The sequence below is a fragment of the Gambusia affinis genome, linkage group LG11 (genome assembly GCF_019740435.1).
Source record: "Gambusia affinis linkage group LG11, SWU_Gaff_1.0, whole genome shotgun sequence".
Taxonomy (NCBI): Eukaryota; Metazoa; Chordata; class Actinopteri; order Cyprinodontiformes; family Poeciliidae; genus Gambusia; species Gambusia affinis.
In genome coordinates, this window is record NC_057878.1 from 6010497 (window position 1) to 6029621 (window position 19125).

The 19125-nt window shown below is 38.6% G+C and overlaps 2 protein-coding genes and 1 pseudogene across 2 annotated transcripts; all 3 read left to right on the top strand.

The window, feature by feature from the left end:
- The first annotated feature begins 1582 nt into the window (after nt 1-1582).
- Nucleotides 1583-10284, top strand: LOC122839792 (annotated as a pseudogene).
- A 483-nt stretch (nt 10285-10767) lies between these two features.
- On the top strand, nt 10768-11686 carry LOC122840270 (olfactory receptor 4D6-like). Its single transcript, XM_044132539.1, is given in 2 exon segments — nt 10768-11504; nt 11506-11686. Coding segments are annotated over 2 exon segments (918 nt in total).
- A 3169-nt stretch (nt 11687-14855) lies between these two features.
- On the top strand, nt 14856-15773 carry LOC122839793 (olfactory receptor 13C2-like). The gene has a single exon (XM_044131756.1). The coding sequence runs from the start codon at nt 14856-14858 to the stop codon at nt 15771-15773; it is 918 nt and encodes a 305-aa protein (XP_043987691.1).
- Nucleotides 15774-19125: the final 3352 nt, after the last annotated feature.

Consider the following 19125-nt stretch of genomic DNA (forward strand, 5'->3'; position numbering starts at 1 on the left):
GTGCTACCGGTACTGAGCCCTGGATTTTTGCTCTGCCGTGCTGCCTGGTTTTTGGATTGCTTTTGGACATTTTCACCAATAAACATCATTTTTCACTACGCCCTGGGTTTCCGTTTGCTGCCTCACCACCTCTCCACCGCAAAACATGACACTGCTCAGGTAAAGCTACAAAGAAACTTGGTATTTTCAACTTTCACTTAAAATTAATCCAATACTCAAACTAACGACTCCAAAACAGTCATGCAGACGAGTCACTAAAAGTCACAGCAACATAGGCAAACTGAGGGACGTTCCATCAGGGAGGATGGGAGGATGGAGCGATGGCTGAAGGGAGAGGGCAGCTGGCTGGCAGCTACTGGAAGCTCTTTGGAGGATGCCTAATAAAACACAAGGAAAGAGAAAATCTGAAATAATTACCATGTGAAGGGAAAACTGTGTGGGAGCGTGGCGGCGTCATAGCCGTCGACACCAATTTTAGCCAATGGTCACACAACTGAATTGGAAAAAATCGGATAAAAGGCCCAAATTCCCTTAACTGAAATTTTCCAAATGTTTAATTGAATCAATTACTCACAGAGCGAAGCTTCTTTGTGACCTTTTTCAATCTTTTGTGGAAATATTTGTAGTTAAGGCAAATGTTTCTGAGCTCCAACAGGAGCTCCTGGTTCTCCTTGGCCACCTTCCTGCAGCCAGTGCAAATCAATGTGTGGACTCGAGTCATCACCTTCCGAGTCACTAGGTAGATCACACACTCAGGCCATCGGACAATGTGGCTGATTAAATTGTTGAATGACTTTGCATGTTTTAAGCAGTTCTTAACAGTAATTAATATGTGATATTATAATTTACATTTGTGCTTCTGGCGGTCAAGTATAGCGTGTTTCTATTTCCGCGGTTTTGAGCCTTCTGATTGGCACGTTTCCACGATTAGGCTAGCTGCTAACATTCACTTAAACGTTTTATAACATGCTGTTAATAAGCCCTATACGGGTTCTTTGTCCAGTGAAGGTAAGTGTTGAAGTTTGCAGCCGGACACTCGCCATGTTTTATGCGTTGATCATAATTAAGAAGAAGCTCCTACTCTTTCCAACACTCCACATTCATTACATGATCACAGCAATGCTTCACCATGCTGTCCTTTGATGCTTTCATCTGTCCTGTCAAACTTTCTGTTTGATCGATTTTGATTAAATTGATTTACATTTTTATATATGGAAATAATTTGAAGAATTGAGACTTAGTTTTTGTTAGTTTGTCTGAAGTATTTTGTGTATTTAAGTTGATGTCGTAAACCTCATCTCACTTTCAGGTTTAGATACGACACGTTGAAAGAAACAATAGTTCCCAAGAGAATATTTGACACAAGTGTCACCGCCCTGTTAGAGGGAAACTTTGTTTTAATGAGTTCCACTGTGACCAAAGGAATAAAATAAAAAATTTTAACGCCCTCAGAGCAGCTGCTTTATAGCTGTTGGGAAGGAACAATCAATACATTTGCTTGAATCTCCAGGTCAGGTTCATTGTTATCCTGAAGGAGGAACTATTGCTACTCTCTGTCTATTGTACTGTTTCTGATATTGTTATGTCTTTGTGAAACACATTTATGGACGGTGAAGTTAATGAAACATATATAACCCTTGAAGGACATGTAGAGTTGGACAAATTCAGATATCTTTACTTTGCAGTCATGCTAGCAGCCTATGTTTGTATCGTCGTCTGTAACCTGACCATTGTGTATGTTATATGGATGCATGAAAACCTCCATGAGCCCATGTACATTTTCATCGCCGCTTTGCTTCTCAACTCTGTTGTTTTCAGCACTAACATCTATCCAAAACTGCTGTCAGATATTGTATCTGAGAAACAGATTATATCATATTCAGCTTGTTATGTGCAGTTTTTTTTCTTTTATTCTCTAAGTGGCTCAGAGTTTTTACTGCTGGCAGCCATGGCCTACGATCGTTATGTGTCTATATGCAAACCTTTGCAATATGCAACAATAATGGGGAGAAACACGGTTAGTATTTTCTTGGGTTTGGCTTGGCTGGTGCCTGCCAGTGTGACCGGCGTGCAGGTAATACTGAGCTCCAACATTAAACTGTGTAGACTGAATTTGGATGGGATCTTGTGTAACAATTCAATTTACAATATGTACTGTGTGAGCTCAAAAGTCCACATTGTATTCGGTGCTCTTTCTGTGTCTTTCATTGCTTTTTTCTCCCTGATCTTCATCGTTTTTACTTACACCAGGATATTGATCATCTCCTATCGTAGCTCTAAAGAAGTCAGAAAGAAAGCTGCTCAGACCTGCTCGCCCCACTTGCTAGTGCTGATCAGTTTCTCCTGTCTGTGTGCGTTTGATGTCATCGTAGCTCGACTGGGATCCAACCTTACAAGATTAATCCGTTTAATAATGACTTTACAGGCAGTTTTGTACCATCCTCTATTAAATCCAATCATATATGGTTTAAAAATGAAGGAGATTTCTAAACAACTGAGAAGGTTGTTTAATCAAGCTAAAGCTCAATAGTGACAAAGTTGATGTATTGATCTTAGACTGCCATCTGACACTTATTGTTAGTATTCCTAACTTTTTTTGAAGTTAATACTGAAATGTTAAGATGTACAAGTATAGTTTAAGTGAAGTATGTGTGAATTTTGCAAATGGTTGACACAAACAACAGTAACATACATTTGCTTAACCAGAGAATCTTGAAGACCGTCAATCTCCTGTTGAACGTTTTCATGATTGGTACCAAGTTCCTAGTATTATGCTTCTGGTCTTTGAATTAAACACATATTCCAAATTTGTTTGATTCTTTCTCCAGAACAGCTTTGAATACATGTTGCCATGCACAAACTTGTAAAGTCATCGCAGGCCAGATAAAGCAACAAAACGATAAAAAGGGAAACAAAAGTAGTGAGAGGAAGTCGGCTTGGAACATACATGGAGTTTAAATGCTAACATCGTCAACGGTGTGGACATCAACGTCTACCAAAATGATTCAACCCCTGGCAATATAGTTCAATAAACATAAGAAGAAAGGTTTTAAAAAATACAAATATATTGTATTAGATTGTATTTTATCTTTTTTTTTTCATATACTTTATCTGTTGCAGGTTGCTGCTTCCTCCAAACACCTCCAGGTTTTAGTTTGGTTACCAGCTGATCTTTTAAACCATGTCAGTGGCGCGATTGATGACGTGCCGGATTGCTTTACGTTCAAGTCAACCTCACAATGGACTTGTTAATATGAACACACACACACACAAACAATATGTTGTTGAAATAAAGGCCTAATGTCCAGAGTAGTCTCAGTCCCACGCTATAAATAGTGTGTTTGATTTATGACACAGAGAATTCAAATTTAATTTACTTATTAGAAAACACACGAGTATCATTTCTTTTAAGTCTGCTTTATCCTAGATGTTGCGAGTTTGAATTATTTAAATTGGCTAATTGATGCGAGACAGTTGAAGAACCAGAACAGCGTTGAAGGCTTCCAGAGAAGTGATCTTTGTAGGATAAAGCAAACAGATAAAAACATTTACGCAAACTGAGACGGTGCAGTCTGTGGTCTTGCGTATGTCCAACTGAACGTTGGAAAACATTTATGGAGGAGATCAATATTGCCTACATAACACTAAGTGGTCATGTAGAAATGAACAAACTGAAGTATGTGTATTTTACTGCGATGTTGATGGTTTATATTTTAATATTCCTCAGTAATGGGACTATCGTTTATATCGTCTGTTTTCACAAAAACCTCCATGAACCGATGTACATCTTCATTGCTGCTTTGTAATTTAACTCCGTTGTTTACGGTACGACTGTTAACCCAAAGCTTTTGGTCGACTATTTACCTGAAAGACAGATCATGAAATATTATGTCTGCATTTTTCAGTTGTTTATCTTTTATTCTGCAGGTGGTACTGAGTTGTTTCTGTCAGCAGTCATGACTTTTGACAGATACGTGTCAACATGTAAACCTCTCAGATATCCAGCCATCATGAGAAAACCTACGGTGACATCTCTCCCGGTTCTGGCCCGGTTTGTTTCCGCCTGTCCCCTCGGAGGAGAAGCAATACTGATCAGCGAAGTTCAATCATATCAATCAGATTTGGATGGAATATTCTGTAACAATGGCATTTTTACCCTTCACTGTGCAAAATCCAGAGCACTTACAACATTTGGGATTGTTTCATTGCTAAATCTCTCAATGATTCTTGTGCTGTTCACAAGTTTTACATACACAAATATTTTAATAATCTCTGTTCTAAAGCATTTAGAGGAAAAGCTGCCGCATCTGCTGGTTTTAATCAACTTCACCTATTTGTCTACATACAACGTGGTTGTAGCTCGAGTGGAATCAGAGTTTTCAAAACATGTTCGCTTCATCATGACTTTGCAATTCCTTGTGTTTCAACCTTTGTTTTTTCCATTCATATACGACTTTATTCAGATTAGAATCGAATTTTTGATATTTTTACAGAATGTTATGAATAAAGATGGCCACCCAAGCACATAAAATCCTAATTTTTTATTTTTTTTTTCTGTTTCTACCCACGCAGCAGCTTGCAAAAGTATTCATACCCCTCTGAACTTGTCCATATTTCGTCAGGGAAAAGTAAATAAACAAATGTGGACTTAATGGAAAGAGTGGCAAGAAGAAAGTCACTGCTAAGAGACAGTTTCCTCGCACAAAAATCGGCCACAAAAATGCACTAGCATCCTATATCAGGCATAAAGAAGGCAGGCGATAAGGCAGGCAGAGACCAGCATGTCTCGGCTCTGCAGCAGCTCTGAAAACCTGGGAATTTCCCTAGCAACTGCAGCTGGAATGCCGCCATAAAGTAATGTTGTACTTCGCTCTTAAAGGGACAGTACCCATAAAGTAAAAAAAAATAAAAAATCAGAAAAGCAAATAATACAGATAACAAATACAGCTGGGTTACATAGTCATTCATCATCTTTAGGTGTCTGATGACCAGTGTTGGGTAGTAACGGATTACATGTAACGACGTTACGTAATATAATTACAAAAAAAGAGTAACTGTAATTTGTTACAGTTACAATGAGAAAATATTAAGAATTACAAATTTAGTTACATTTAAAAAAATATATAAACAAAAACCTTTGCAAAATATGTAATGATATTTTTATTGCTTTGCGGTCTTTATCGCCGTTTCCCGCTACGGCTCCTTGTCTCTATCATAGCCACAATGCCACTCTGATGTTCCATCCCGTGCTGGCGGAGCCTCCTGGAGGAACAGCAAGCGAGCGGACGGTTCCATTTCAGCTCAAGCAGCGCATCAAAAATGACAGCCTTCCAGCACTAGAAATTAAAGGAGCATTTCATTTACATCTGTAAAAATGGCTCAAATTTAACCGTGCAGTGCAAGAAGTGTTTGCTGGCTATCAAGAACTTGTCCACGTCGAAGCAATCTATGTCAAACCTGAGGAAACATTTAGAGGTAAATGCAACTCACTGATAGACGAAGTGTATTATTTTACGAATATTTGACTGTTTGGTGTTGATGCATGACAAACATTGGAATCTATTCTTTCCCATGAGACATTGTATGCAATGTGCTAGTGTTATGGTTTTCATGAACATAAAGTAAACTAGAAAATTCCTGAAGAAATTTAACTGGGGCCTGCCAAAGTGTGCCCATCGGTTTGGACCCAGCGTTCTGATGCTAAGAATTAGCATCAATGCTAAGCTTAGCTAAATAGTAGTCATTAGCTTCTGGAAAGTCACAAGTATGTTAAGTAAGCTGGACGTGCACCATTCAGTCTGTTAAAATGAGTGTATAAGCTGAAATTAGCCTAAATGCTAATGTAAGCCTAAATACTTTCAGCAGCATGTGGGGTATCATTAGAATGTTCTCTATAATTTACTTACTCCATTCAGTATACTAAACATGGCTAATAAGTCAGAAAAATAGGCAATAGCTTATTTAAGCTAAAAGGCTAATGCTAATTCCTAACCTGAGAGAAACAGATAATGCAGAATCCTATTATTGCACTGCCTTTCTTCTATCTTTTTTTCTCTCTCTTTTCAGAGGAAGCATCCAGACGTTTTTCTGAAAGGCACGTTTAGTCCATCCGATACTCGGGAAGATGACCTGGTAGGCAGTTCTACCCCAGCAGCTACTCAACCCCCCTTGAAGCAAGGAAGGGTCACACCAGCGTTCAATGTGTCACAGGAACGTGTAAACAAGCTGGTATTCGATTTTGTGGTTGATGATGTGCAGTGCTTTTCAGTGGTGGAGCAGCCAGCATTCCGCAAGCTGGTTCAAGGTCTCAGTGGTGGCAAAAAACCCCAATGTTTTGAAAGACTTTAATGCAGCGGATTGATGAGGAGTTTGCCATAATGAAGCAGTCTGTTATGTCTAAACTCATTGATGTGGAGAGTGTCTGCACCACAGCAGACATCTGGTCAGCCCAAAACCGTAGCTACTTTGGAGTTACATGTCACTGGATAGACAAACACACATTAGAGAGGTGTTCTGCTGCTTTGGCCTGTACCCGCCTTAAAGGTCGACACACATATGATGCAGTTGCATCTAAACTGAACGAAATCCATGCAGAATACAAAATTCAGACCAAAGTCAGATCCACTGTCACTGACAATGGCATTTAGGAAATATGGTGTTAGTGAGGAGGAAGATGATGGTGGTGATGGTGTGACATTTGTAGATGTTAGTACTCTTCTTCAAGAAGAGGAAGATGAGCAGTTTTTTCTTCCACAACACCAGCGCTGTGCAGCTCATACATTAAATTTAATAGCTACTAATGAGGTTCACAAGGCAGGTGGGAATGGGCCATCACGCAAGGTGTGTAGGAGTGCAACAGCAAAGTGCTCGTCTATCTGGAACAAAGCACATAAATCTTCATTGGCTTCCGAGGCAATTCAGGAGATTGCAAAAATGCAATTCATTGTCCCATCAATAACCAGATGGAGTTCAGAATTCAGGGCCGTCTCCAAAGTTGTACAACTTTCAGAAGAACAGCTGAGGGCCATTTGTGATAAGCTTGATGCACCAATGTTCCACCCTCAAGAGGCTGCATTCCTCAAACAATACTCTGAGGCTCTGCAGCCTTTAGCGTCAGCAATTGACATTCTCCAGGGTGAGAACAAAGGTTTCTTAGGATTTGTTGTCCCTACTTTACTGAGCCTGAAGGCAAAGCTGTCTGAGAAGTTGCCTCATGTCATTTACACAGCACATATTATCACCACCATCATTGACGCTGTAGATGAGAGGTTTGGATCAGTGTTAGCCTGCCATGAAGCACAAATGGCAACTGCAACATTGCCAAAGTTCTGTTTATGTTGGCTCAGCCCTGACAAAAGAGATTAAATGAGAAGAAAGCTGCTGCAGGAAGCTGTTGCAGTAGAACAACAACAGGGTCCAGTTGAAATGACAAATGATGACACTGCAAGATCTGATGAGTTTTTTGTGTTTGAAAATGACACATCTAGTGCATCTGACCGTACAGCTTATGATGAAGTCAGGAAGTACTTGGAGGATTCAGATAACAGCATTAAATCACTTCAAGGATTTCCCGTCATTAAGCATCTTTTTATCAAGTACAATACCACATCCAGTGCTCCAGTAGAGCGCCTCTTTAGTCTAGGTGGCAAAATTTTGACTCCATCTCGAAACAGAATGACCGATAGCCACATGGAGCAGGTCCTACTGCTCCGTTACAACAAACAGATTTCAGATTGACTTCATTCTTGACACTAAATAGCGGCGTCCAGAGTTATAGTGCTGCTACACTCAGGTATATTTTGTTTCAATTGCATTTGTTTAATTGTATTGAGTGTTTAAATGCAAATGTTAAGAGACTTTACTCTTGACACTACGTTGTAGTGTCCACAGTTGTTTTGCTTGTCTAACACAGTGATCGTGTGATTTTGGAAAACTATTGTTTTTACCATTTTGATTTTGAATGATATGTTGCAAACACTTCTATTTTTGTCAACATTCCATTGACTGTTAAATGTTCAATGACTAACTTGACTACCCATCGTCCATCTTAATTCTTGATGCACTGTATTGTGCCGTGTTTAATTTTACAAGCAAGGGTGTGCAAAGAAAAAATAAATCAAGAAAAATAAAATGTGACGTAAAAGTTTCCAGCAAGCGCCAATTTATTTGTGCCAATCGGATCATCCATGTGTGATTTAAAGACAATCGTATGACAATCATATGAATCATCTGTGGCAAGTTCTGAAAAGTGTTGTTCACAAAGGCTCTTCGTGTAATCTGACTGAGCTTTGCAAAGGACGAGCAAAGCATTCAGCCAGTGGATGTGCAAAGCTGGTAGAGACGAACCCTGACAAACACGACAACGCAACAAAACGAGCTGACAGGCAACAACAACAGCCGGAACACAGTGACCCAAACCACAACGCAACGAAGGCCACAACGACACAGCTCAGAAACATAAGCTGAAAGACGAGAACAAAACATTTACTGTTTTTATCGTTGAGCATCACTCATTGGTTTTTTGTTTGATTTTTACAGTGACCCAGATTGTTCAACGACACGCTGTAGGAATAACAACCCAAAGAACAAGGCACAACGAAACACAATCTGCAACAGAAAAACAACGTTTAACGTGTTTTGGCCTTGAGTATTTGAGTACGACCCGTTGGTTTATTAGTGTTTTATTTTTTTACAGACTGTTCAACAACGATAAAAAAAATAACAGCACAAAAAATTTGTAGCTTTCTGAGTCAAGTTGCTATAGCAACATTGTCTGTGAACCAACAGACATGTTTTATTTTATACTGCAGTTTTTCATCCACTCAAGTCTTTATGTTGATGCCATCGTCATTGTTGCCTCAAAGTCGATTAATCTGAGAATGCCTTTTTTGGTGTATTGAACATTAAATGCTATTTCACTCCATGTGTAATTTATTGTGTTTGAAGAACTTTGTGTACTTCAGTGTGGATGGCAAACCTTATCTCACCCAAAAGCTCCCGAGAGAAAAGCAGCTATAAGGTGAAGCCTGACCTGCAGGAAAGGCTTCGTTAAAGCGTCGCTATGAGTCTCTACAGCCTCATGTACTTCACGAACTGTTTAAAAAAAACTGGGTGGGTCTTTAATGAGCCCCATTGTGAATAAAGCAATATAATAACGTTTTTCAGCGCACTAGGATCAGCTGCTTTCTAAATTTAGAGAGAGAACAAGCAATGCTCTACGTTTGAATGTCTGGGTCAGGTTCTGTGAAATGAGCTGTTAGTTGTCTATTGTACTGTTTCTGATATTATTATGTCTTTGTGAAACACATTTATGGACGGTGAAGTTAATGAAACATATATAACCCTTGAAGGACATGTAGAGTTGGACAAATTCAGATATCTTTACTTTGCAGTCATGCTAGCAGCCTATGTTTGTATCGTCGTCTGTAACCTGACCATTGTGTATGTTATATGGATGCATGAAAACCTCCATGAGCCCATGTACGTTTTCATCGCCGCTTTGCTTCTCAACTCTGTTGTTTTCAGCACCAACATCTATCCAAAACTGCTGTCAGATATTGTATCTGAGAAACAGATTATATCATATTCAGCTTGTTATGTGCAGTTTTTTTTCTTTTATTCTCTAAGTGGCTCAGAGTTTTTATTGCTGGCAGCCATGGCCTACGATCGTTATGTGTCTATATGCAAACCTCTGCAATATGCAACAATAATGGGGAGAAACACGGTTAGTATTTTCTTGGGTTTGGCTTGGCTGGTGCCTGCCTGTGTGCTTGCTGTGCAGGTAATACTGAGCTCCAGTATGAAACTGTGTAAATCAAACGTTCAAGGAATTTTCTGTAACAACTCAATTTTCAGCGCCCACTGTTTAAATTCAGAGGTGCACATAGCATTTGGTGCCGTGGCCCTGGTTATGATTGGATTCTTCCCTCTGCTTTTCATCATTTTTACTTACACCAGGATATTGATCATCTCCTATCGTAGCTCTAAAGAAGTCAGAAAGAAAGCTGCTCAGACCTGCTCGCCCCACTTGCTAGTGCTGATCAGTTTCTCCTGTCTGTGTGCGTTTGATGTCATCGTAGCTCGACTGGGATCCAACCTTACAAGATTAATCCGTTTAATAATGACTTTACAGGCAGTTTTGTACCATCCTCTATTAAATCCAATCATATATGGTTTAAAAATGAAGGAGATTTCTAAACAACTGAGAAGGTTGTTTAATCAAGCTAAGGTCCTGTAGTAGTGACGTTGATCAATTGATATAAATATTAGATTATTCAATACTTTGTATTGCACACAGATTATTATTATTATTTTGCAGCAACACTATTTACACAGTTCACTGTCTTAGATCAAGTTAGTTAGTACAACTGGGTTTGTTATGGGTCTTAGAGAAGAAGAAAGAACCAACTCTACATTTTTTAATACATTGTTAAACAGGCAGGCGTGAATTAAATGTCACACTCAAATATGATGAATTGCTTACATTAAAAATGTTGTTTTGTGTATATTTCTAAGTCAGATTTCTCGTCAATCATTACATGCCGACTGTGGCTGATGTTGAATGCTTGACGTATTGCGTAGTGCAATACTGAACAATCACACCTCAGTGTAGGAGATCCCCAGCGAATGAGATCCTGCGAGGGATGAAGGGATAAATAAAAGAAAGTCGACTCAGTTTAAATCAAGGGAAAGAAGAGAATACGTCATTACTGAGCTCTGGACGGGATGCTTTTATTTAAACTGAATAGTTAAGAGACAAACACATTTATGGATGAGTTAAACGAGACCCTCATAACTCTGACTGGATACGTAGAGATGACTAAACACAGATACCTTTATTTTTCAGTTTTTTTGACAGTGTTTGTCTTGATCATCTGCAGCAATGCTACCATTGTTTATCTCATCTGGACTCACAAAAACCTCCACGAGCCGATGTACATCTTCATCGGTGCTTTATTGTTTAACTGTGTTATTTACAACTCCACTTTTTACCCGAAGCTTTTGACCGACGTCCTCTCTGATAAACAGGTCATACCGTATTCTGCTTGTGTTTTTCAATATTTTGTGTTTTATTCTGTAGGTGGATCAGAGTTCTTACTGTTAGCAGTCATGGCTTTCGATAGATACGTGTCGATATGTAAACCTCTGAGATATCCAACCATCATGAGGAAAGCTACGGTGAAATGTCTCCTGGCTTTTGCTTGGCTTTCCCCTCCGCTTCATGTTGTTGTGCAAGCAGTGCTGAGCACCAAGTCTAAGATATGTAACCGTAATTTAGAAGCAATATTTTGCAATAACACTATTTACACACTCCAGTGCATGAGATCACGGACAGTTACTATAATTGGGGTTGTTATTTTATTAGACGTCGCAGTGCTCCCGATGCTTTTCACAGTTTTCACATATGCAAAGATTTTTATAATGGCTTATCAAAGTAATAAAGCATTTCAGAGAAAGGCGGCTAAGACCTGCCTTCCACACGTGTTGGTTTTGATCAGCTTCTCATATCTGTGTGTATGATGTAATCATAGCTCGAGTGGAGTCAGATCTTCCAAAAGCTGCACGCTTCGTGATGACGCTGCAGCTGTTTCTGTATCATCCGCTGCTTAATCCCATAATATACGGCCTCAAAATGAAGGAAATTTCTAAGCATCTGAAGAGGTTGTTTTGTTCTACCAAAGTCTAATTGGACATGTGCTTTTTTTAATCGTTTTTACATTGTCACCACTGAAAAGTTTGGTTGTTATTTGTAATTGGAGAATATTGCATTAAGGCAAAGGAAGACGTATGGATGAATGGAAAAAAAAGAAAAAAGAAACAGTTACACAAAAGTGTTTCACTGTAAAGATGGTTTATAGTTTGTTTTGTTGCAACGTGAAGTGTGAAATAAACTTCAATGGAGTTTCAAAACAAAATCTGTGTTTAGGTTTATGTCTGTTTGGACGATGTGTGTGTCCAGTTTATTTCTTTTTTCTATTTTAGGGAGTATTTTATTGTAATCCATAGGGGGGCCCAGAAAATCTTTGGGAAACACTGGATTAAGGTCTGGAAGTAAACTGGCCCATATGTGTCTTATTTATGTTTCTTTGTATCACAGTTTGATTTTCTCAAGGTGGGATATTTGATAAGTTTACTATTGGATAATTTTCTTACGCTATCACAAATGTCTATTATTACGTTGTATGGTTATAAAGATAAATAAAGATTAATCTCGCCGCCTGTCTTTTTTTTTCAGACCACTTAATAAAAACTTAATTATATAACAGCATAAGTAGAAATTTGGACGCCATAGAATTCACCAGCAGGATTTTCTTTTCCAGAAACTTTCTGACATTCTTTATTTGATTAAAAACCTGGCGGGGAAAAAATGACTCGCAGTGGTCATTGAAATAACCAAAAACCAAAAACAGCTTATCAATAAATGTTTCTGAATTGTGGTTTCACAGATTCATTTTACGTTGAACCACGATTTATAATTCCATTGGAGTTTGGTTGAATTATTCATTAATTTCAGTTGGTATGGTGTTAAATTTCTATTAAGGTATTTATTCAAGTAAAAGGGCATCATTCCACAGACACCAACATTTGTGAATATTCTTATACGACTTAAATGAATGAAACTTTTCTATGATTTCATTAACTTGGGTCACTATGAAATCTTCTGGCAGTTTAGAGATATTTATTGAAAAAGTATTTGTTAGGATTTGAGTTTGTCTGTGTGTTTATTTAGGTTTCTGTGTTCTGTGGCGCATGACTTACACCTGTCTCTCGTTTCCCCTGATTGTCTCCATGTCAATTTAAACCCACCTGTGTTCTTTGGTCCAAAATTACTGGCAGCAGACAAGACAGCAAGAGACACAAGACTTAAGATCTGACAGTCTGCCTCACCACCTCAGAACGCAAACCATGACAGTATCAAACTTAGATTAAACTTAAATGTCATTCCACAACTAAATATGACCACCTTAGATTTTTTTTTTTTTTTTTATTACTTTTAATTTAGATCTGAATGGTGGAAAATGCTGGTTACCTGTTTATTTTATTTTTATTTTTTTACAGCAAAACAATTAAACTGGGGATATTAAAATAGAAAATTATGATTCCACATGTAAACATGAACATCTTGGAATGAATTGGTAATTTTTGTATGAATTATTAACACTCTTATGTTCTGGGTCAAATTGACCCATTTTAAAATTTAATTATTTTTTTGTAAATAGTTGGAAGTATTTTATTTATTTTTTTGCATGAAACCTTTTCTATTTGTCTTAATAGATTTTAAAAAATGTCCAATTCTACACGTTTCCTTCCAGCTATGAACCATATTTCACCACACACGTACACACACAAGCCCACTTTCTCACTATTCTCTTCACTTCACTAGGAAACTGCGAGAAAGCAGGTGTTCATGGATAAACTCCACCCACACTGAGTGACACTCGGCAGAAGTGGAGGAAAACAAATACTCTGCATGACTCATTTATCTTAATTTTAATCGGCGGGTCAATTTGACCCTGAACAGTATGCGTGTCTCAAGTTCAATTATAAAAATCCTCCATTGAAAAGAAATAAAGTGCAATATAAAATGTTCACCAATTTCAAGGAAATTGATCTTTGGTGGTTTTTTTGTGTGTAGGTTTTTCTCAGTGGACATAAAAGTATAAATTCAATTTTTTTTATGTCAAAATGAATAAGTTGTCGTCATTGATCCTTAATTTCTGAGAAATGGAAAAACAGCATTGCACAAATATTGATTGAAATGGTTAGTATTGGATTTAATAATCGGATACAAAAATGTTTTGGAGGAATTTTTTGGTTTCTGACACTATTGCATGATTAAACACTCCCCGGGTCAAATTGACCCACGAACATTATTGCTGTACCTCAGAAACAAACATGACAGGAGGGTTGATTTCATTCTAAATTTTCAAATTTAGGGAAACACTAAACACTGGGGGTTAACATGACTTATGAAAAATCATTACATAAAGTTACATAAGCCCTCTCGAGGACACTACCTCGACAAAAACCAGCTCCTTTTTCTATGCTTCACTTCGTTCAGAGTCTCGACTCGTGGCTGGTGACAAACGATACCAGCCATGTGCTTCTTCAAAGAGTGGACTCTGTTAAAGTTTAAAATTTTATCCAATCGCCAACGTTTGACCGTGAGGTACGTAATGCCCTGGTTCAACAATATGAAGAAAACAACCATCCTTCACTGCCGAACCAAACGAGGCAACTGTTGGTGTTACTTCAATGTTTGGCTAACAGAGGGAACGGCTTCGTTCACCATAAATAATTTCATGTTTAATTCTTAAAGTGACCGTAAGTTTTAAAAAAGGCCAAAGGCACTTGTAAATAAAATGTATGATTATTACTCCTTGCTTGCTGTCTTCTCTGAACACCTTGATCTCCTTGACACACATTTAAAACATCTAATTTTGTTTTAAAATTACGATTCATTTTGGTGGCACTGCATGGGCTTTTTGCTATTCAAGAGATTGATGCTAGCCTCTTCTTACTTCCATTATATTTTACTGACCAGCTGCATATTTTTTTATGGAAAATTACTAATAATTTAACAAAACACCATCTAATTTTTAACTTGCATTAAAAAAATGTTTTATATCTTTTTAGTACATTATGTTAACACTTTTTTAGTCGACATGGTGTTGAGTTTGAAACGTTATGACGTACGCCCTTCAGAGCTGCAAGTCCCCAACGCTGGAGATAAAACCAATCCAACACAAACTCTTCAGTTTCAATCCGGCTAATGACGAGAACACATCATTTCTGCTCTGGACTGAATCTTTTCACCTCGAACACTCAAGAGTATTTGAACGACCAACACATTTATGGATGAGCTGAATGTTAGCCACGTAACTCTGACCGGATACGTAGAGATGAGTAAATACAGATACCTTTATTTTTCTGTTTTGTTTACTGTTTATGTTTTGATCATCTGCAGCAATGCTACCATTGTTTATCTCATCTGGGCTCACAAAAACCTCCACGAACCGATGTACATCTTCATCGCAGCTTTGCTGTTTAACTGTCTCCTCTACAGCACCACCGTTTATCCAAAGCTTTTGATCGACTTCTTGTCGGAGACGCCGATCGTCTCCGTGTCGAGTTGTCTTCTGCAGTTTTTCATGTTTTATTCTATCGGCGGCACAGAGTTCTGGCTGATAGCGTCTATGGCTTTTGATAGGTATGTGTCGATATGTAACCCTCTGAGATATACGACCATCATGAGGAAAAGTACCGTTAAAGTACTCCTCATTCTGGCCTGGTTTGTGCCCGCCTGTCACATCGCACCAGAAGCGATACTGAGCGCCAAAACTCCGATATGTAGCTCGGACTTGAACGGAATATTTTGCAATAACGCCATGTTCAAACTTCACTGTTCAAAACCAAGTTCGCTTACAGTTTTGGGAGTCGTTGCTTTATTAAATGTGGTCATACTCCCGATGCTTTTTACAGTTTTCACGTACGCAAAGATTTTTATAATGTCTTATCAAAGTGGAAAGTCATTTAGGAGGAAGGCTGCTGAGACCTGTGTGCCTCATCTGATCGTTTTAATCAGCTTCTCCTATTTGGCTGCATATGATGTGGCCATAGCGCGAATGGAGACCGATTTCCCCAAAACTGCACGCCTAATAATGACAATGCAAATATTTCTCTATCACCCTTTATTTAATCCGTTTATCTACGGGTTGAAAATGAAAGAAATCTCTAAACATTTAAAACTGTTGTGTGTAAAGAGGGTATAACTGCAAATCTAATTATGTCACATGCTGCAGCACCACCGTTTATCCAACGCTTTAAATTGCTGGTTTAAAATTTATAATAATAAAGTTGTTTAATTTTATAAGAATTCACTGGGAAAAAAAATATTTTTGAAATTCTCTACTGTCTCTGATGTTGATATATTTTATGTTGGAATTCGAACAAGGTGATATAACACCCTTCATAAGTTTTAATTGTTTAGTGTTTTAAGTTGAGTAATTTTCTAAATGGAAATAAAAGTGAGTAGAAAATAGTTTTTTTGCTTTTTAATAATTATGAAGAATTTAATTGTAAATAAGTTTGTGGGTTTCTGACCGGTTTTATATTTGTTACAATGTTGGTTCGTATATTTGTGTTGTACAGTTTGAACAGAGAAACGATAAAACAAACATTAATGTGCAGAATTCATCAGTGAGAGTCCACACTGTTGTCATGGCAATATAACAAAATCAGTGTTTTCCAGTTTGTTTGGTCTTTTTTTTTTCCAAGTCAATATACTAAAATCTTACTTAGAAAATACACGTTCTGTAAAAGTAAGATACATTTTTGAGTTTGTGTGAAGATTTTTTTGTTATTATTTATTTTATTTTTTTTTTTGCCTCATAAGAAAATCCACTTATTTGTTTTTACAAATTCTGATAGAGGTATTCAATAACTCAAAGCTTGAATGCAATGCAAATGAATATTCAAGTTGTTTATTTTACTGTAGAAAAAAAAATATTTTTCTGGTGAACTTTACAGCTTTTCATAATATGTCTAAATAAAATTTAAATAACATACGTTTCTGGCAATTGTTTTTTAGATCAAGTGGCTATAAAAGAAACAGATTCACTCACTGAAATGAAATCTTAAAAACAAAAATATATCACATTCAGCACTTTTTTTGCAATTGGGAAATTTAATGAATGCTTGATTTCTAAATCACAAGTCATGGCAATTAAAAGGCAAAACAATATTCTTGCATCCATTTTATTTTCAACATAAATGTTAATCGATTAAGGCCCAGTCCACACATATATTGTTTACTTTATTTTAACTGTAGAATATTGTAGAATCATTATTAGCATATTTGCACATCAAAATGTTTTGGTTTTTTTGCTGTAAAAAAAGGACTTTACTGTGATGGATGGATTATGTGTATTCAGGTGCTGGAGGAATTCCTGAAGTTATTTCTTTCACGTACTAAGGGCCCCTGCCTCCCATTTGGCCATGAAAATATTAGCATAGGCCGGTGTGAATTTTTTGCCCATGGCTGTGCCCTTGATCTGGAGGAAAAATTGGCCATTGAATACAAAATTATTTCTTTTTAAATTAATTTTTAATAATTGTATGACTTCTCGATCTGGCCTCCTCGAATCTGGATATTTCAAAAATATGTTGTTGTTTTGTTTTTTTTTAATGCATCGTAATTCCTTCATCTATATCAATATTGGTGTACAAACTGTCGATGTCAATTGTAAATAAAATAGAGTCCTGAGGTAGAGAAATTAATTAGATTTATTTCAACAAAATCATAAGTATCTTTGATGTAGCTTTGGTGTCGAATTGATAGGGGATGTAAATGATGATCAATAAATTCTGCTGTGTAATACGTCTTACTGCCACAGTTGGAGACGATTGGCCTGCCGGGGTGGATCTCATGAGGTTTGCTCCATTTTTCTGGTTCCTTATGGATCTTTGGAGCAAATAGAACCTCCTGGCTCTGGGTTCAGAGGAGCCATGTAGGTAAGATTTTTGTTTTGCATTAATACATTTCTTTTCATGCAAATTATCTAGAATTTTGGTTACAAGAGGGGCCGTATCGGTATCAATTAGAGTGTATTTTTTTTATAATATGTCTCTGTATCCCTCCCACAGATACTGCTCCCTGTCTATAATGACTATGGAGCTGCCCTTATCAAGTTTCATAGCAATGTTATTATTCATCATTAATTCTTTTAGTGCTTTCGTTTCATCTGCGTTTAGGTTAGGTACGGTTTCAACAAATTTAAATTCTTTATCCAAGTAATTGAGGTCCTGGGAAATTAATTTGATCGCCTCAGGAAGAAGAGAGGCGATTGGAGGAGACCAGTCTGACTCTGGCATACAAGGCAAGTTACTGGTGTTACCAACATGCTGGCATTACCAACATCATCTTTATAATAAATGGCCAATTTGATCGTCCTGTGGTATTTCTGTAGATCATACCTCATTTGCATTTTGCTTTTCTTGGAGATATTGTTACCCTGGGTGGGGATGAAAGTTAAGCTCTTGTTTAAAAGGGAACACTGTGCATCACTGAGTGTGAATGATTTTGACAGGTTACAGACATTTTTATGTACAATTTCAGAGTGCCCCTCCTTCCCGTGAAGGCTCTCGGGGCAGTCTAGTTTAGCCACTCCCTCCAGTGGCTGAGCATGTGAGCTACGATGGGTTTGGTCCAGTGGATGTTGTCCCTGGCCACCGTGAAGCCCGGCCTCTCCAGTGTCGCGATGAATCGGCTGAGCTGCGCTATGTAAATGTTCATATGAGTGAGAGTCACCTGTTCTTGGAGGGGCAGCGAGAAATTTATCGTGGGGACAAAAATCTCCGCAATTGTGCAGCTGACCCTGGCTGCCCTCAGTGCCGCTCTCATCTCCTTCACTGCTGCTCTTTTGTCCCTCTGGGCTCAATGGTCGATGCCCAGGGAGAGAATAATGCACTCCACGTGCTCCATCACCGGTGCTCTCTCAAACAGGTGGGTCAGATGTCTCCATTTGGCACCATGGAAACTGTCCACCTGTAGATCCGGGTTATTGAACTCCAGGAACCTGGCCACATTTGAGTCCCCCAGGATCACAAACCTTTTGCTTAGGTCCAGGGACCAGCGATTTGTTTTATTCAGGGCCCCCACCTGTCTGGCTGCAACCGTCATCCGCACAGATAGTGGAGCAGTGGACCCACCAGTGGAGGAGGCTGCAGCTGGAGCCGATGTCCTCACACTGGTGTTGAAGGATAGTCGCCGCTGCGTGCTGACCTGTGGTGAAGGGGAGCCATCCTAGGCTTCAGGGAGACCCTCCATTCCACCTGTGCAGAGCTGGAGGTCTGGGTGAGAGGAGGAGAGGCTGCAGCCCGGTGTCTGCTCACCTCCTCCTGGATGAGGTCAGAGATGCACTGATGAGGACCTCTGATGCAGCTCAGGTCCTCATCAGTGGCAGGGGCTGCTGCCACTTAAGGTTGTAGAGGAAGAGGAGGGGCCACCTGTGGCGCAGAGGTGGTGTCCCTGCTGGCGTTGAGGAAGGGGGGTGACGTCATCAGGAGATGGTGGAGGGGGCGTGCTTCTTCCGCTGTCCTCTTTGTCGGAGCCTGGCGGTGTCC

Coding starts and splice junctions, on each gene's coding strand:
- LOC122839793 (XM_044131756.1), top strand. CDS start 14,856: ATGGATGAGCTGAATGTTAGCCACGTAACTCTGACCGGATACGTAGAG.